The sequence below is a fragment of the Nicotiana tabacum genome, chromosome 4 (assembly GCF_000715075.1).
Source record: "Nicotiana tabacum cultivar K326 chromosome 4, ASM71507v2, whole genome shotgun sequence".
NCBI lineage: Eukaryota > Viridiplantae > Streptophyta > Magnoliopsida > Solanales > Solanaceae > Nicotiana > Nicotiana tabacum.
The window spans coordinates 88,946,029-88,964,279 of record NC_134083.1 but is presented as its reverse complement, the minus strand read 5'-3'; the positions used below and the strand labels follow the sequence as shown (position 1 = coordinate 88,964,279).

The 18,251-nt window shown below is 39.0% G+C and overlaps 1 protein-coding gene across 1 annotated transcript; it reads right to left on the bottom strand.

Moving 5' to 3' along the window:
- Positions 1–3,374: 3,374 nt before the first annotated feature.
- On the bottom strand, positions 3,375–16,816 carry LOC107762946 (protein POLLEN DEFECTIVE IN GUIDANCE 1). The gene is made up of 11 exons (XM_075252176.1): positions 15,634–16,816; positions 13,980–14,131; positions 13,497–13,600; positions 7,332–7,420; positions 7,112–7,185; positions 6,549–6,699; positions 6,301–6,468; positions 4,702–4,799; positions 4,477–4,599; positions 4,195–4,263; positions 3,375–3,981 (listed from the first exon to the last, which is right to left on the bottom strand). Exons 1-11 carry the CDS (start codon positions 16,259–16,261, stop codon positions 3,781–3,783), a joined length of 1,857 nt encoding a protein of 618 aa, XP_075108277.1. The 5' UTR covers positions 16,262–16,816; the 3' UTR covers positions 3,375–3,780.
- Positions 16,817–18,251: the final 1,435 nt, after the last annotated feature.

Genomic DNA, 18,251 nt, shown 5'->3' with positions numbered 1-18,251 from the left:
AACTTGCTTTCTTTTGTCTGGATCAATCAAATATGACCAAAAAAATAGCTAATTCAGAAAAACTAAGTTAGAAGTTAAAAAATAAAATCGTTAAAAACAGAGTATAAAAAGAAGAGTATACATATAACAACAACAACAACATACCCAGTATTATCCCACACTGTGGGGTCTGGGAGGGTAGTGTGTACGCAGACCTTACCCCTACCTTGTGATGATAGAGAGGTTGTTTTCAATAGGCTTTCGACTCAGGAAAGTATAAGCACCACAATAATAAAAATATAGACAAAAAGGGACAGTACCAAAAGGCCATATAAAAGCAGAATAAAAACAACAAGACAGTAAGGTGATCAACAATGAAAGAAAATAACGGTTAGTCATAAATGCGTCAATACTATTGTTATGACCACTCTAGACTACATACTCTACTACCCTAATCCTCGACCTCCATACCTTCCTATCAAGGGTCATGTCCTCGGTTAGCTGAAGTTGCCCCATGTCTTGCCTAATCACCTCTCTCCACCTCTTCTTAAGCCTACCTCTACCTCTTCGTAGGCCCTCCAATGTCAACCTCTCATACCTCCTCACCGGGGCGTCTGTGCTCCTCCTCCTCACATGACCAAACTACCTAAGCCGCGCTTCCCGCATCTTGTCCTCAATAGGGGTCACACCCACCTTGTCGCGAATAACCTCATTTCTAATTCTATCTAACCTAGTGTGTCCGCACATCCATCTCAATATCCTCTTCTCTGCTACCTTCATCTTCTAGACATGAGCGATCTTGACTGGCCAACACTCAGCCCCATACAATATCGTTGGTCTGACTAACTCACCTCCCCCTCCCCCTCCCCTCCTTGACTCTCGCCACTGAAATTACAATGGACCTGCTCAACTTGAAATATTTAGATTCCAGGGTCTGCCTCAATATATCTAACTGCGCATTCACGTCGTCTCACATCTCGTCGATCAATACAATATCATCTGAAAATAGCATACACCACGGCATCTCCCTTTGGATGTAGAAGATTAGTACATCCATCACCAGAGCAAACAAAAAAGGCTGAGTGCTGACCCCTGATGCAACCCCATCATAATCGAAAAATGATAAGAGTACCCGCCCACCGTCCTCACTCGGGTGTTTACTCCATCATACATGTCCTTAATCAACCTAACGTAAGTAATAGGTACACCTCTAACCTCCAAACATGCCACAAAACCTCCCTCGGAACTTTATCGTATGTTTTTTCTAAGTCGATCAACACCATATGCAAGTCCTAAAAGAAGAGTATACATAGAGGAAGAAAAATTAGAATTGATGAGAAGCAAAATACACTAGGAGTATTTAACATTCCCCCCCTCCCCCCCCCCCCCTTCCCCACACACATAGAGGAAGAAAAAATAGAATTGATGAGAAACTAAATACACTAGGAGTATTTAACACCCACCCCCACCCGCAATAACCTCAACCAAATTAAAAGAATATATTAAAATTTTAAAACCTTTATTAGTAATTACATGAATTATATATATCATGATATTAATACAGTGCTCATGTTTGGGGCCCTTAATTGATGGATATATATACAATTGCACTTCTTCTAGCTCTTAAAGAGTTGAGAAGAAGGCAAGTCTCGCGTTGTCGTTGTCACTTGCTCGGCTTCGGCTTCGGTCAAATGATTGATTGACTAATTTTTTGGACCAAATTTATTTGTTATTTTTAACGCAATATTATTTAATCCAAATTAGACTGTTTCTGTAACGGTAATTTAATTTTCCCTCCGTTTTAATTTTCCCGTTATAATTTGAATTTGGCGGTTTTCATAAATGGCCATTTTATAAAACAGACATTTTGAGTTGCAGCCTTACATGAAGAGTTGCAACTCTTCTGTATTACCCAACGTTTTGGCTGTAAATACATGAACTCTCCCTCAGATTTTCCTTACGAAAATTCTGATTTTTTCTTATTCATTCTACATTGTTTTAAACAGAAAGAAAGCAGTAGGTGTGATTTATTACTGTTTTTTGAGTTCGTTGGTCACTGTGGTTTGAAGTACCGCTATACCAGTGAGGGTAATCCGTTTTATCCTGGGAGGAAATAATCCTAAACCTCGGGTATTAGGAGGGGATTAAGTTCTTTAAAGAAACACTGTGAATTCAATGGGCTCGGATTAATTATGTTCTTCTACATTTTTGGTTTTATATCGTTTTTATTTTTAATATATTTTCGAATACAGAATACTAACAATGATGAGGTTCAGTTTTGGGTTTGTAGATTAGCATTTTGCCGGCTTGATTTTATCTAGACTATAGCGCTTTGAATTAGAGTAACTGTTTAATTTTCAATTCATAATACGCACAGATGTACTTTGATGTGGAAATTAATGGACAACATAGTGGGTGTATTGTGATGGCCTCTTTGGGAAAATTACGCAGAAAACTTGACAAGACTGCAAGTGTTGAGAATGGATGATTCAATTTGAGAAGTTTGTTTTTGGTTAAGCATATAATATACCTCGTAAGTCATCACCACACCAGCAGCTTTGTTTGGCAACATCCTCTTGTCTTGGTTACAAGAGATGGTGATAATGCCATCTTCTCCAAATGGAGCAAATACATTAGAATCGCCTCGATTACAAGTTAACATATGTTCTCTTAAAGCTATAATTTAAACATCAATGCCACTATTGTCCTATTCATTTTCTCTTTTACTTAAAATTCAGAAGGAATGGTTAATAGAATTTTTCACTCCAGCAAACAGAAGAGACACCTCATGTGGTATTCAAAGTATATATGATGACCTCTTCCTTCCCCCTCCCCCCTCCTTTTTTTTTTTTTTTTTTTTGTTGACGTTTCATTTTACAAACTTCATGTGCAGTTATTAAGACTGTAATATAATATTATGATCATAAATTTAAAATTCGCATATGACCAGAATGGAGGAAATAAGGAAACAGTTGATAAACTTTATCAGTTTAACCTTAATAAAAGTGAATTACTAATTATTTTCCAAAATATTCAGTTTCTTGATTTCAGGCGTTGCTAGCTTTTCAATTTCACTTACCTTTGGATTAAAACAAAAGGAGGCACATTTCTAATACAAAAATGACATTATGTAAGTCAAAAAATGATAAAAGAGGAGGTTTCTGGAATGTCAAATGCCTTGAACTTTGCTCAACTAAACCATTAAAAAGAAAAAGTAATTAAGTTGTATTGTAAGAAAGACTCCAGATTAACTAAAAAGATAGTTTACCTTTGTGTAACATCGGCTTTTTCTGAATCTACCTAGGAAGTCAAGAGAATTCTAGACAACATTTACTCGGAAAATACCTTCTGAAATAGCCTTTTCTCCTTTTGATAGGTTCTGAAGTAGCCAACTATAGAGAAATGGTCTTAAAATATATTGCACATGAACTACATTATCCATATGACTTCCTCTCTATATGGACTGAAATACATTATCAATATGACTTCCTCTTTATATGGACTGAAATACCTTATCAATATGACTTTCTTTTTATATGGACCTTCTCCCTATGAAAAATGGAAGTACATGCCATTTGATCATTTGGCATAAATACTTCCACAGGAATGCATCCCGCTGCACGATTGAACAGAAAATGAGAGCAACGGTGCAAATTTCCAACCGGGTAACCCAAGCCTCCTCCACCCCCCCCCCCCCACCCCCAAAAAACCCCGCCCTCTGGCCATCCCTCTTTTCTCTTCTCATAAACAGGAGTTCTGTATATCTTAGCAAAGTATGCAGCTTCACCAAGATATAGTATCTTAGTCGCTATGAAGTTTTCTCCTCTGGCATCTGTTTATATACCACCTCGCATGCTTTTTTAGGCCAATGCTAATCATTACTTTAAGGCTTGCAAGCATGACAAATGTCATTGCAGACAGAAGAAAAATCCAAAAGAGCCTCCAAGGAAGCGGATTATAGGGAAGATGAGCAGCAAACACAGGACGCAGCACCCGGATTACCTGACATGCAAAAGAGGTTGCTAGGTAAGGAATAAATGAGCATTTTAAGCTCTGTATAAAGGAAGGAAACCCACAAGTCCAAGGGAATCGATCCTGCTTCCTCTATGTTCCATATCCACGAAGTATAGTATTTTGAAATAAAGAGACTATGATTTTATTCAGAAATTATTATGTTAGAAGATGGCGGCTTTAGACAAATCAGAAAAAACTTACCACACAAGCAGGTGCCAAAGGAACAAAAGTGAGGTTATTCTTCATATTGTCCGTTTGAATATTCAGTGTCTGTTAAAAGTCGACAATTAGAGTAATGTGAGAAACAGAATCTTCAGAAAGAAAAAAGTACAAGATGCCACAACGGCTTAGTAGGATGAAGAGTGTGATAGCAATATAGCAGTATAAAACTACAAATTATTCGAGCTTATCAGAGAAATCCACCAGCTTAAAGAGCTTAACTCTACAAGCAAAGTCAAACAGCAGCCCATGAATTAAAAATACCTGCTTACAGAGATCTTCAAGAAACTCTGAAAAGGCAATCGGCTTAATATTGTTAAATTTTGCGATGAATGAATGCTTGATTATATCAATTGTCATCTCACTTACGTAGACGACAAATGCATTCTGCAGGATTCAAAAGGAAAATTTCTTTATATGAGCCAGTTCAAAAACAATTCAGTAAGTTGATCACTTCATTGCACAAGGAGCATCAGCAGCAGGCCTTACACAAAGAAAACTTTCAAACCAAGGTCCATCTGCCTCCAGAAGGTTTTGAGCTAACACAAATAAGAGAAATGCCGAAATATGGAACCGCTCCACTGAATCTGCCAACAGCCAATGGAATTAAAGTTTAAATGCACAGAAACTTTGCAATCAAGCACAAATGTGAAAATAAAATCAGTACCATAGGATTGAGCATTTCCAAACACCATTAAGCTTAAATGAAATGATAAGTAAAACAACAAATAAAGAGTCACTAGTCAGCAACTAATATATGGATGGGTGAACGTGGAAACTAGTAAAAACAGGAGGAACAGATGAAAAAGAAAAACCACACCCATCAATAAAATCCAAATCCATCAGACAGACAATCCAAAAATTGGCCCTGAGCCTCCTTCTCCTGAGGTGCCAAGAGCACTATGTCAAGGGAAGAGGAAATCCTTTTTTATGTTGCACAAGTTAGAGAGAGAGAAGGTCGGAAAAGATGTGCGATTAGTTATGCATAAACTGAAAACTAACAATTAATGAAAGGGGAGTAAAAGTAAGGTCTCTAAGACTAAATATAACCATGAGAATCCCAGAAATGCGGATGTTAAGATTGATACCCAGTCATATAAGATTAGACAAGATTAGAAATAATGACAGCCAACAGATGTTCAAATAGCACATATAAAAGAAAAATGAGAGAAAATGTTAAGGTTATATCCTACGTAGACCACTAAATGTAGAATCCAGTAAATGTCAATATGGCAGTTGAATGTGCTAGAAAAAGACAAGGTATACCTAAAATCATAGAGAGGAAGTCTCAAAAAACTACAATCTCTCGAAATTAATGCAAATATGGGTAAAAACGTAAGAATGTAAGCAAAAGATTCGCTTTTATTCTTCAGTTCGTAGCGCCTCTTTTTTTGTGGTACTTTTTTTTCTGCAATGTAATGCCTCCTTTTACTAGCTCTACTTCTCTTCCTCTGCATCTTTTGACATACCTATTCTTTCTATTCTTTTTTTATGAAGACGTCTTCTTTCTATTCTACAGACCATGAATCTTCTAATATGCAAATCACCTTCTTTTGCCACTCCTGCTTTTTGAGCTTTTGCTTTTGCTTCTCTTCTACTCTCTTAATAAAATTACTAAAGCACTTAAAGATTAAATTTAATCTACAGAAAATTTCTATTTCATAGTTGATTAATAGAAAATTGAGTTATCTTTTCTTCCTTTTTTATAAATGAAACTGAACATCAAATTTGTAATTGAACTTATCTTGTAATTACATTTTAGTGATGTTTAATTTTAGTTATTATATTGATAATGTCATTATGTTAGAATAGATGCTGAAATTTGTAACTTCATCTGAAATTGAGACTAAATTGACTGGGTGATATTTTTATGAAAAGGTAAATTAATTGATTGACTGACTGATTGGCATTGAGATGCAACCTATAGGGACTACAAATATGCCAATGAAAACATGCAACAGATGGAATCACTTCACACAAGATAATAAAGAAAAAACTAGCTACCAACAGCAGATTCATAAAGAATTCTTTAATCATGGCAATAGAACCTTCAAAATTTCAGGTAAATACTGCTAGAAGATAACTCACCATAATACACTAGATTGTGAACGTTATCCTTGCTGTACCGTTTGAATACATTGCTCTTTATTTCTGCAAAATTGTTTGATACAAGCAAAGCAAATAATGCGTTGTTGTGGGCAACTATACAGGTTGACAAAGTGATGGCTTGAGCTAGCAAGATGAAAGAATGAACAAGTATGGGGAGTCAAGGAAACCAGACAATATTAGGGATGAAATTTATCATATTGACCAGAATACGGGAATGGAAAGGATATTTGATGAAGCCACAGCTACAAATTCATCCATAATAAATCTTCTCATCCACAATTGCATATTTTCCGTTGAGCTATTTGCAAGCCCTTCTGCTGTATTAAAAAGAGTCTGCATCACATCTCCACTAAAGCTTTGGAATAGTCTATCAAAAACCTGCCGAGAAGGGCAACAATAGCCTTAAAGTTTCTATAAATTGCAAAAAAAGGAGCTAACCAAAAAATATTGCATATTGAATGATGTTAGGACAGCAACATGAACGTGTAATAAACCAATATCTTGTACAAGATTGGAATGAAAGGATACTTGATGAAGGATAGCTGAAACATATCCGAACATATGACTAGAGGTGCTTCTCCTTCGAAGTTATTCTATTCTTTAACAGCAAGAATGGAGACATATTTCATTTATTTTACTTTGAAGCACAAACATGAATTACATTCTATGGAATTAGTTATGTTGTATCAGAATCCAGCCACCTTCAACATGATACGAAGACCTAAAGTACAACCAATTTGTGGCATCTTAACACATGCCCTTAATTATAATAAAGTAGTCAACTTCTCACCTCCAACACATTGTAAACCACATAAAGCTTGATTGTCCCTTGACCACGAATCATGTGATAGATTAGGCTAATATCTGCCACAGCGAATTGCAAATAGGAGTAAGACTAAACAAACAAGAAACCAAGAATTGAGAAGTCTAAGCTCAGATGTGTGGTTGGGGTAATTAGTATATAGCAAAATTTTAAGACGGGGGTTGAGGATAAAAGAATCCTACTGCACCTGTTTGTTGCAACAAAATCGCCCCACTGGCCAGGGCAACACAACAGCCAATATCAGAAAGCTCAACTGCGGAAAGTTTCTTGAACTGCCTGCCATGAGCATGGTCAGGTTATTTTGTAAACATAAGCTGCAGTTAAATAGATTTATTTTAACACAACAAAATCAAGGGGCGAGAAAGGAAAGGAGCTAAGGAAATAAAGTAAAGACGTGCTTCAGATGGGAGGGTGAATCAATTCTTTTAGAATTTAGAGTTGTGAGAAGGCACGGGAGAAAATATGTTATTGATATTGGATGATAAATACAATACAAGAGGTCCCTATTTATAGCTATACACTACAAGGAGATATTACTCCTCTTCCAATGTGGGACAAGACTACACTATACATATCTATAAACTAACACTCCCCCTCAAGCCGGTGCATACACATCATATGTACCGAGCTTGTTACACATGTAACTAATACGAGAACCAGTAAGAGACTTAGTGAAAATATCTGCTAGTTGATCATTCGACTTTACAAACTTTGTAACAATATCTCCTGAAAGTATTTTTTCTCTGACAAAGTGACAGTCGATCTCAATGTGTTTAGTCCTCTCATGGAACACCGGATTTGACGCAATATGAAGAGCAGCTTGGTTATCACACACTAGTTCCATCTTGCTGATTTCTCCGAACTTTAACTCCTTGAGCAACTGCTTGACCCAAACTAACTCACACGTCGCCATAGCCATGGCCCGATATTCGGCTTCGGCGCTAGATCGAGCAACTACATTCTGTTTCTTGCTCTTCCACGAGACCAAATTACCTCCTACTATAACACAATATCCAGACGTAGAACGTCTATCAAAAGGTGATCCTGCTCAATCAGCATCTGTGTACCCAACAATCTGCTCGTGGCCTCGATCCTCGAATAGTAATCCTTTGCCTGGAACTGACTTTATATACCGAAGAATGCGAACAACTGTATCCCAGTGACTATCACAGGGAGAATCCATAAACTGACTTACAACACTCACCGGAAAAGTAATGTCAGGTCTAGTCACTGTGAGGTAATTCAATTTGCCAACCAACCTCCTATATCTCGTAGGGTCTCTAAGAGGTTCCCCCTGTCCAGGCAGAAGCTTAGCATTCGGATCCATAGGAGAGTCAATAGGTCTGCAACCCATCATTCCAGTCTCCTCAAGAATGTCTAAGGCATACTTCCGTTGTGAAATAATAATACCTGAGCTAGACTGAGCGACCTCAATACCTAGAAAATACTTCAATATGCCCAGATCCTTAGTCTGGAAGTGCTGAAAGAGATGTTGTTTCAGATTAGTAATACCATCCTGATCATTACCAGTAATAACAATATCATCAACATAAACCACTAGATAAATACACAGATTAGGAGCAGAATGCCGATAAAACACAGAGTGATCAGCCTCACTACGAGTCATGCCGAACTCCTGAATAATTGTGCTGAACTTACCAAACCAAGCTCGAGGGGACTGTTTCAAACCATATAGTGACTTGCGCAATCTGCACACACAACCATTAAACTCCCCCTGAGCAACAAAACCAGGTGGTTGCTCCATATAAACTTCTTCCTCAAGATCACCATGGAGAAAAGCATTCTTAATGTCTAACTGATAAAGAGGCCAATGACGTACAGCAGCCATGGACAAAAAGAGACGAACAGATGCTACTTTAGCCACGGGAGAGAAAGTATCACTATAATCAAGCCCAAAAATCTGAGTATATCCTTTTGCAACAAGACGAGCCTTAAGCCGATCAACCTGGCCATCCGGGCCGACTTTGACTGCATAAACCCAACGACAACCAACAGTAGACTTACCTGCAGGAAGAGGAACAAGCTCCCAAGTGTCACTCGCATGTAAAGCAGACATCTCGTCAATCATAGCATGTCGCCATCCTGGATGAGATAGTGCCTCACCTGTAGACTTAGGGATAGAAACAGTGGACAAAGAAGATATAAAAGAATAATATGGTGACGACAGACGATGATAACTTAAACCGACATAGTGGGGATTAGGATTAAGTGTGGATCGTACACCTTTGCGGAGTGCAATTGGTTAACTAAGAGGAGACAAGTCCGCAGTAGGTGCAGAATCTGATGTGGGGCGTGAATCACCTGGGCCTGATGCTGGATGTGGACGACGATGATAAAGTCAAGAGTGGTGGAGCTGCAGAAGGTTGAACTGGATTATGTGGAGGAACTGGAGCTATAGGTGGTGGAGCTACAACCGGAGCTGTAGGTGGTGGAACTGGAGCTATAGGTGGTAGAGCTACAACTGGAGCTATAGGTGGTGGAGCTACAACTGGAGCTGTAGGTGGTGGAGCTAGAGTGACTGAATCTCCAAAAGATGAAACTGGTAGTACCTCAGAAATATCTAAGTGATGACCCGAACCTGTGAAGTATGATTGGGTTTCAAAGAAGGTAACATCAGCGGACATAAGGTACCGCTGGAGGTCAGGAGAGTAGCATCGATACCCCTTTTGTGTTCTCGAGAAACCCAGAAATATACGCACTTAAGAGCACGAGGAGCTAACTTATCTGTTCCTGGAGTAAGGTTATGGACAAAACAAGTGCTTCCAAAGATACGGGGTGGAAGAGAGAACAAAGGTAAGTTGGGAAATATGACAGAGAATGGAACTTGATTCTGGATAGCTGAAGATGGCATACAATTAATAAGATAGCAAGATGTAAGAACGGCATCCCCAAAAACGCAACGGAGCATGAAAGTTATGGACAAAACAAGTGCTTCCAAAGATACGGGGCGGAAGAGAGAACAAAGGTAAGTGGGGAAACATGACAGAGAATGGAACTTGGTTCTGGATAGCTGAAGATGGCATACGATTAATAAGATAGCAAGATGTAAGAACGGCATCCCCCAAAAACGCAACGGAGCATGAGATTGTATGAGTAGGGTACGAGCAGTTTCAATAAGATGTCTATTCTTTCTTTCAGCTACCCCATTTTGTTGAGATGTGTACGGACAAGATGTTTGATGAATAATCCCATGAGATTTCATAAACTGCTGAAATGGGGAAGACAAATACTCTCGGGCATTATCACTACGAAATGTGCGAATAGAAACCCCAAATTGATTTTGAATTTCAGCGTGGAAGGTCTGAAAAAATAGAAAACAGCTCAGATTGATTTTTTATCAAAAATATCCAAGTGCACCTGGAATAATCATCAATGAAACTGACAAAGTAGCAGAATCCTAAGGTGGAACTGACCCGACTAGGACCCCAAATATCTGAATGGACTAAAGTAAAAGATGACTCTGCTCGATTATCAAGACGCCGAGGGAAATGGGAGCGGGTATGCTTACCGAGCTGACATGACTCACACTCTAGAGCTGACAAGTGAGATAAACCAGATACCATTTTCTGAAGTTTTGACGAACTGGGATGTCCCAACCGTTTATGTAATAAATCTGGTGAATCAGTAACAGGACAAGTTGTATAAGGAAGACAAGATGTGAGTCCATGTGATTTAGCAAAGATAAGGTAATAAAGTCCGTTTGATTCACGCCCGGTGCCAATGATCCGCCCCGTACTGTGTTCCTGTATAAAAACATGGTATTCAAGAAATAAAACAGCGCATTTAAGTGATTTGGCTAAGCGACTAACAGCTATGAGATTAAAAGGACTATTGGGAACATAAAGGACTGAATCTAAAGGTAAGGAAGGAAGTGGGCTTGCTTGACCTATTGCAGTTGCCATGGTTTGAGACCCATTGGCCATTGTGACTTTTGGAAGAGATTGAGAATACGAAATAGTAGTGAAAAGAGATTTGTTACCAGAAATATGATCTGATGCACCTGAATCAATGACCCAAGACTCAGAGGATGAAGATTGGGAGAAACAAGTCACGCTATTACCTGTTTGAACAACAGAAGCTATCTCAGAAGATGTCTGCTTACATGCTTTATACTGAAGGAACTCAATATACTCTGCTAAAGAAACCATCCGACTATTCAAAGCATCGGTTCCCATGTCGCTACAATTTGTAGTAGTAGGGTTAACTTGAAATAGTGGAAATAAGTAACTCCTGTGAGAAAACTGAAGAAATAGTTTGAAAAACACCGTTTACAGCAGGAAAACAGAACATTGTTCTGTGCCGGAAACACTGCTCACGCCGGAAACACTGTAGCTCACCGGAAACACTGTAGCTCGCCGGAAAATTTTCAAAGTTGTCGGAATTTATTGTAACCAGGATGGATAGACTCGGAATTCCTTCGCGAGCAAGCTGTCTTGAAGAAATATTTTCAAAAAATGGCCAGAAAGGTCACTGTTCACGCCGGAAAAATATAAAAAGTGGCCGGAATTTGATTTGAATTAGATGGGTAGACTCGGAATTTTGAGGAGAGCACACTGTCCTGAAGAAGTTTCGCGAAGAAATGGCCGGGAAGTGGCCGGATCCCTCGCCGGAAAAGTTGTTGCCGGCGCGTGGAGAAGCGTGGCGGCTTTTCTGCCGGATAAAATTTCAGGGGTTGGTAGTCGGAGGGTGATCTACCTCGCGGTGGTGTTGGTTTTAGCACAACATCGACAGAAAGTGACTTTCACTTAGACAAGCCTTAGGTCACCGAAAAAATTACACGATGACTAAGTTTTTCCTTCCCGGTTAACGCTGGAATGACGCACAGCGATCTTTTCTCACTAATGCTCTGATACCATATGAGAAGGCACGGGAGAAAATATGTTATTGATATTAGATGATAAATACAATACAAGAGTTCCCTATTTATAGCTATACACTACAAGGAAATATTACTCCTCTTCCAATGTGGGACAAGACTACACTATACATATCTATAAACTAACAAGAGTCACCATAACCAACAACAATAACAGGGGCAAGACAAAATAAAATAAAAGCAAGGACAAACTAAGTTTTTAAGGGAAAATCAAGACGACAATCTCTCTTCTTCCCACTAAAATTTGATTGGGAAGTCTCCTACTTCAGAGGTAAACAATAGATATATCCCTAGACTTCCAACCTCTTAGGTACTTAAGGGCATTACCCTTGTTTCAACTGATAGTCCTCCTGTAAGTTCCGCTCTGCAAATTCACTTAACCAAGGCACTATTACTTGGCAGTAAAAGAAACTTCTCCGAGTGCAACTGGAAAACAGTCTTGGAGAATATGTCACCTCTGGGGCACCAACTGAACACCATTTTCTACAAAAAGAAACTTTAATTTCCCTTTTATTGTCTTTACTCATAATCCCTTAAACTCCTAAAATTATTTTCTTTTCCCGGGACTGAAGTAACAAAGGAAGCAAGCTGAAACACCGTGAATGTTTTCACAGCAGAATTTGTAATAAAGTCTTCTTTTTAATTTTATTAATAATCATACCTCCTTTCTGTTACTAAATAAATAATGTTAGAATTGTTGCAATGTCCGATCTCTAGCATGAAGATACACCCAATCACAACTCACAAGTAAACCCGAACAGAACACTAGACATGAAGGTATACCCAATCAGTAATAAACTCCCAAAAAACGCAAAAAGGAAAAATCTTATATCAATACACCCTCCAATAACTATCCCTCATCTCCTTCAAGTTGATATTTTAGCAACGCATACCATATGGCAGCTGCAACTTCACACCAAAAGAAATTCAATGACAATCTAGGAATTAAAAGCTCATTGCACAAATACACTGTTCCCATAGGTTTCAAAACCACCAAAAATTATCAGCCTCTATGGATAGAGATAATTCATTAAGAAGAAAAGAATGAGCAATGAAAGAAAAACCTACCTATTCCCTCGAGTTCGGTTTGAGATATATAGTGATTACACATGGTATATTTTTTGGTAAAATACTGATTCTATGCAAGATTACATCCCTAATCTATGCATAATTATGAAATTCATAACAAATTAAATCAAACCTAAAAAATCAACATGGCTTGGGGTAGTAAGAAATCTTATATTACTTCTAGACAAAATCTTAGATAAACAGTTTGATTAAAGGGTTAATTTGAGATTACAGAAAAAAATCTGCATCCCATCTGCTGTAGGTCAGAAGGGTATGATGAATTATTTTAGGACAGTATGATAGACACAACTCTCCTGGAGAGTGCAGATCCCAAAAAATCATTTCAAGTTCAAAGAACAAAGGAAGAGTGAAGCATGAAATACCAACCTTGTATTCAGAAACCTCCAGCAGATCATGATTATCCTCGTTGGCATGACAGTTAGCAGTGACAGGAATGAATCAAAGCAGACAAAAAAGCCAACATTAATAAGCTGCAAAAGCAATAGTTTTGTCATCTATTCAGCAAAACCAGCTTGATAGTTTATGAGATAAAGAGTATATCCGAGAAGAACTACGAAGAACAGGTAGTGGACCTCCTAGTTTGTAGTTCGTTCCGAACAATATTGGGAAGTAAAAAGTAAAAAAAAAAAAAAAAAAAAAGAGACCCCCCCTATTAGCACTATCACAGTCCAGGGCAGATAAATAACAGAGGAACAAAAGATGCAAGTCAAGAAGTGACATAAATAACAGAGGAACAAAAAATGCAAGTCAAGAAGTGACACCAGGAAACTGAGGGCAATGAAAGAATAATGTATTCAAAATATAATTTGAGAATGCTTCATAGTGCAGTGTCTTAATAAAGTATTATACCAGCTCACATCGCCATGGTAAGCGAAATATGGTATCATAAACTCTTTGCCGCTCTTTCTCATCCCCGCGGGCAACTGTACTCCTTAAGGAATTACCCGCATACATCTCTTCCATGAAGCACTTCATTGGTGACTTATCCACCGGAAATGTTTCTAACAAAATACCACACAACAAAAGTAAGAGAAAGGAAAGGATACATGTGAAGTTTTCTTCTGCAACTAAAATAAATTAGAAAGTAAATTTGAATTTAGAGATACAGGGTAACCCTCAGGGGTTGGCCTGGTGGCAATTGACTTGAGCCTTGGGGTTTGCTCCCTTTCAAGGTCTCAAGTTCGAAACCCACTGGGTGCAAACAATTTCTGAGGGCCATCGGACTGGATAAAGCCTGAATTAACCGTGGTGCACTTGCGGGAAACTCCTTGCCGAGGGCCTGTGCACCCCCGGGATTAGTCGGGGCTCAAAGAGACTCGGACACCCGGTGCAAAATCAAAAAATTTAGAGATACAGGGTTCCAAACCTGCCTCTAAAATCAGGGGCGGATGTAGTGCATACTCGACGAGTTCACCCATAACTTTCGACGCGGAGTAAAAATTTATATGTAAAAATTCATTAAAATTGCCTTTAAAATATAATAGGTTCAATGCTAAAAAATTTAAAAGTTGAACCCATAAAATTTAAATCTTGGATTCGCCTCAGTCTAAAATAGGTTGAAAGCTAGGGACATTACTATATGAATGAGACTTCATCCTTATTACATTACAAGCGATACCTCAAATTCCTAAAATGCTCCTCTAGTCCCGAGTTTGGTAAATAAAGCCGTAGAAAATTATTTTCTTCCGGCCTTGAGTGATGGGGGGAGTCACTCTTGCATTCTCTCTCTTGGTTAGGTCAGTCTCGCTCTCTCTTTCCGTAAGTACTATATCTGTTATGGTATAGTTGTCGCACCATTCCAGTAGTGTTTGTTAATTTGTACTCCCTCCGTTCCAGTTTATGTGAACCTATTTCCTTTTTGGTCTGTACCAAAAAGAATACCCCTTTCTAAATTTGGAAACAATTTTGCTTAAACTTACAATTCTACCCTTAATGAGAAGCTTTTATAACCACACAAATACTCTGGGCCCATTTTTGAATTGTTTAGGACTACAAATTCCAAAAGTCTTCATTTTTTCTTAAACTCCGTGTCCAGTCAAACAGGTAAATAAAGACCTTAGTCAAAAGCAAGGGATCCGGGGCCCGAACGCGAGCAGAGGCAGCATGGCAGGAATTCTCAAAAAAGAAAGAAACGAAAACAGGCAGGGAGGTAAGAGGAGTTCACATATTTGTTACTCCACCCCAACCCCTCCTCCCTCCCCCAAGTGAATTTATTTGTCTTATATTTAGCTAACTTCATGTTTAAAGTGAAATGACATAGTTTCTCAACATGAGAAAAGATATGATGATTAAGGATGCCTCATACAAGCTTCTCTCTAGAACTAGAATTTCTCTATTCAAGTACTAATCACCAATCTTTTCTCTACGCGTTCCTCAGGTTGCCATAATATGTTCCTATTGGAGTCAGAGCACAGTTAGGAAACATTGTGATATTGGAAAATTGGCAGGAAATGAAAAACATTTAGAAAACCATTAAAGAAAAACAAAAAAGGTACATGCTTACGATTGGGATCTTCAGCCATCAACTTCTTCCAATCTAAAGACGCTTCCTTCTCCAAACTCCTCCCTGCAACCCCATTCATATTCACATTCACTTCGACTCTCGAATTTGACCTTGATTCCAATTCCTTAACAACACTCTCACTTTCTCTCACACTAATCTGTGGTGATCCGACACTCTCTTCGGTCACTCCATTGACCATAACATTTCTTTGCCTCAACTCCCCAAACGGAAGTCCAGAAACTGAACTCACTGAACAATTACTCTCAGGCTTCGGCAGCGTAACAGGTTCCTCACATACCACAACACTGCTGCTCTGAGCAACACTGTAACAGTAACCGTTAAAATCCCCGACGGAGGATGAGCGGCCTAGCTGCTCGTCCGTGACGGAATATTCGGAAATTGTGGAGTGCTCAGCGATTCTCTTGTGCTTCTTCTTTTTCTTCTTCCTCTTGCGGTTTCCGGTAGGGCTTGTGGCGTCATCGTTAGGCAGAAGCTGAGGAGGAGGATCGGAATTGGATCGAAGGAGAGTCGCGGTGGAGGAATCGTAATCGTAATCGCGATCGTCGTCTAGGATGGAAGTTGAGAGAATGTCAAATGAGACCTTGCGTCCAGTTGATCTCAACGCCATTGATGAAGTTAGAAGCTATGGCGATGGTGGCGGTTCATGAAGGTTGCTGATCGGCGACTAAGACATGAAAAGGGAATCGGCGGAGAGGGGAGGAGGGTGGCGGTGGTGAAGATTTGAGAATTTTTTGGGTTGGGCTTTTGACGACTTGCCTTCTTTCTCGGGAAATTTTGTCCCCGAATTTGTAAGTGAAATGTAAATTTGGACTAAAATAGCCTTCAAACCAGAACACTTAAAACACCTGTAAACAGCTCGTATTGAAATGCTTCCGCCGATAAACCTTTGTATTCTCTGTACTCGGATGATGTACAATGTGATAAGGAGACTGATTATGATTCTATATCAGGAATTCAGGATATACTCTATATATATCGAAAGATTCAGTTGGGTCTTTAATGGATTCAGAATTTGAGCAATCTGTACGACCCGATTCCGATGAGGATGATTGAGCTAATTTTTGTAAATTTATGATTGCTGATTACCCCATTTTTGACATGGGAAAAACTTGGGAAGCTTTTAACTAATACTACTTGATACATTGGGATGGTGCAGGTGGATCTATATAGAAGAAAACTTTGTTGCGTATAACTTTGCTGAATTTGAATAATAGCCTCTTTGGCTAAGCTTTTCGTATACGGTGGAAATAGGGCTCGACAATTGCATGACACATCGAGCTCGGAAAGCGAGGGGTTGAAGATCGATCATGAATCTCATCGAACCGGAACACGAGGTCAGAATATCCGTCCTCGAGAACATTGAGCTCATGATACCAAAATCGACACTAACCTCAAATAAGCTTGAGGAAGCATTGCCGGTATAACCAACAGAAGACTGAAATAATGAAAGGCCGAAATATCCATAACCGATCGAATATTTCGGCAGGAATCTCGTCACGTATCAATAAAGAACCAGCAAATCAGCAAACTAGGAGATTTTTACCTTTTATATAATTATACTTAAAGTGGGACTCCCCTACTATATAAAGTGGGTTTGATTACTTGTAAAGCACATTGTAACACGCATCCCAAAGTAATATATTATTATTCTCTTCAAGTTCTTATTATTCTCTTGTTGTTCTGTTCTGATATCAATTAAAGTATTTTTTTACTCGATGGTGGCTAACCTTCCAAGGCTAAGATTGTTCTACTTAAGTGGTTTGCATTCGCTTTTCCATTACTTATTTTAATTGCATTCTGATTTGTCGTTTGTATCAAATTAAATCGCATATCCTTAAAATCACTTATAAATTCAATTGTTATCCGATTTTGAGGGTAAACAGTTTGGCGCCCACCGTGGGGCTAAGGATAATAGTGGTTATTTGATACAAATCTCCATAACACACACTACTTTACACTTGCTCTTTAAAGTGTTTCTGATTTCAAGATAAAACACAAGATGTCAAACTCTCAATCAGCACCCCTACATATTGACAACGAGTCCGGTCACCACGGTAAAAATAACAACATAGCGCCTGGTGAAGGAGTACCGCCCGTTGATCCCATCGGAATTCCGATCACAAATCCGATTGACACTAATTCACATGTGGCTATCGATGCTAACTTGCCTACCGACCTCAAAAATAGCGTCCGTGGTGGAGCCCAATCGGCAACTCGAAACACACAAAACATTGAAGGAGACAGGATCAGTCTACGGGTGATCTTCGAAATGTTGTAGGCTCAACAAGCGGCGATAGCTCAGTTACAAAAACCAAAGTCGTGCATCGAGCAGGGTTGAGCCCGATCCACACCGGGAACATGCAGGGATGAACCGGTCATAGAAAGGTTAAATGAACATGAATCGGGTGCTAACCCCGAGATCATAAAGATGCTCGAGGAGTTGACAAAACGGATAGAATCCCGGGAGAAGAAAATCAAAGTTAATGACAAAAAGGTGGAAACCTACAATTCCAGGGTAGACCAAATCCCAGGAGCGCCGCCAATATTAAAAGGCCTGGATTCCAAAAAGTTCGTACAAAAACCTTTTCCTTCGAGCG

Coding starts and splice junctions, on each gene's coding strand:
- LOC107762946 (XM_075252176.1), bottom strand. CDS start 16,261: ATGGCGTTGAGATCAACTGGACGCAAGGTCTCATTTGACATTCTCTCA. Junction 7,421..13,496: donor TGGAGGTTTCTGAATACAAG/GTTGGTATTTCA, acceptor TGCTCATGGCAG/GCAGTTCAAGAAACTTTCCG. Junction 4,800..6,300: donor TCACAATCTAGTGTATTATG/GTGAGTTATCTT, acceptor GGCTGTTGGCAG/ATTCAGTGGAGCGGTTCCAT.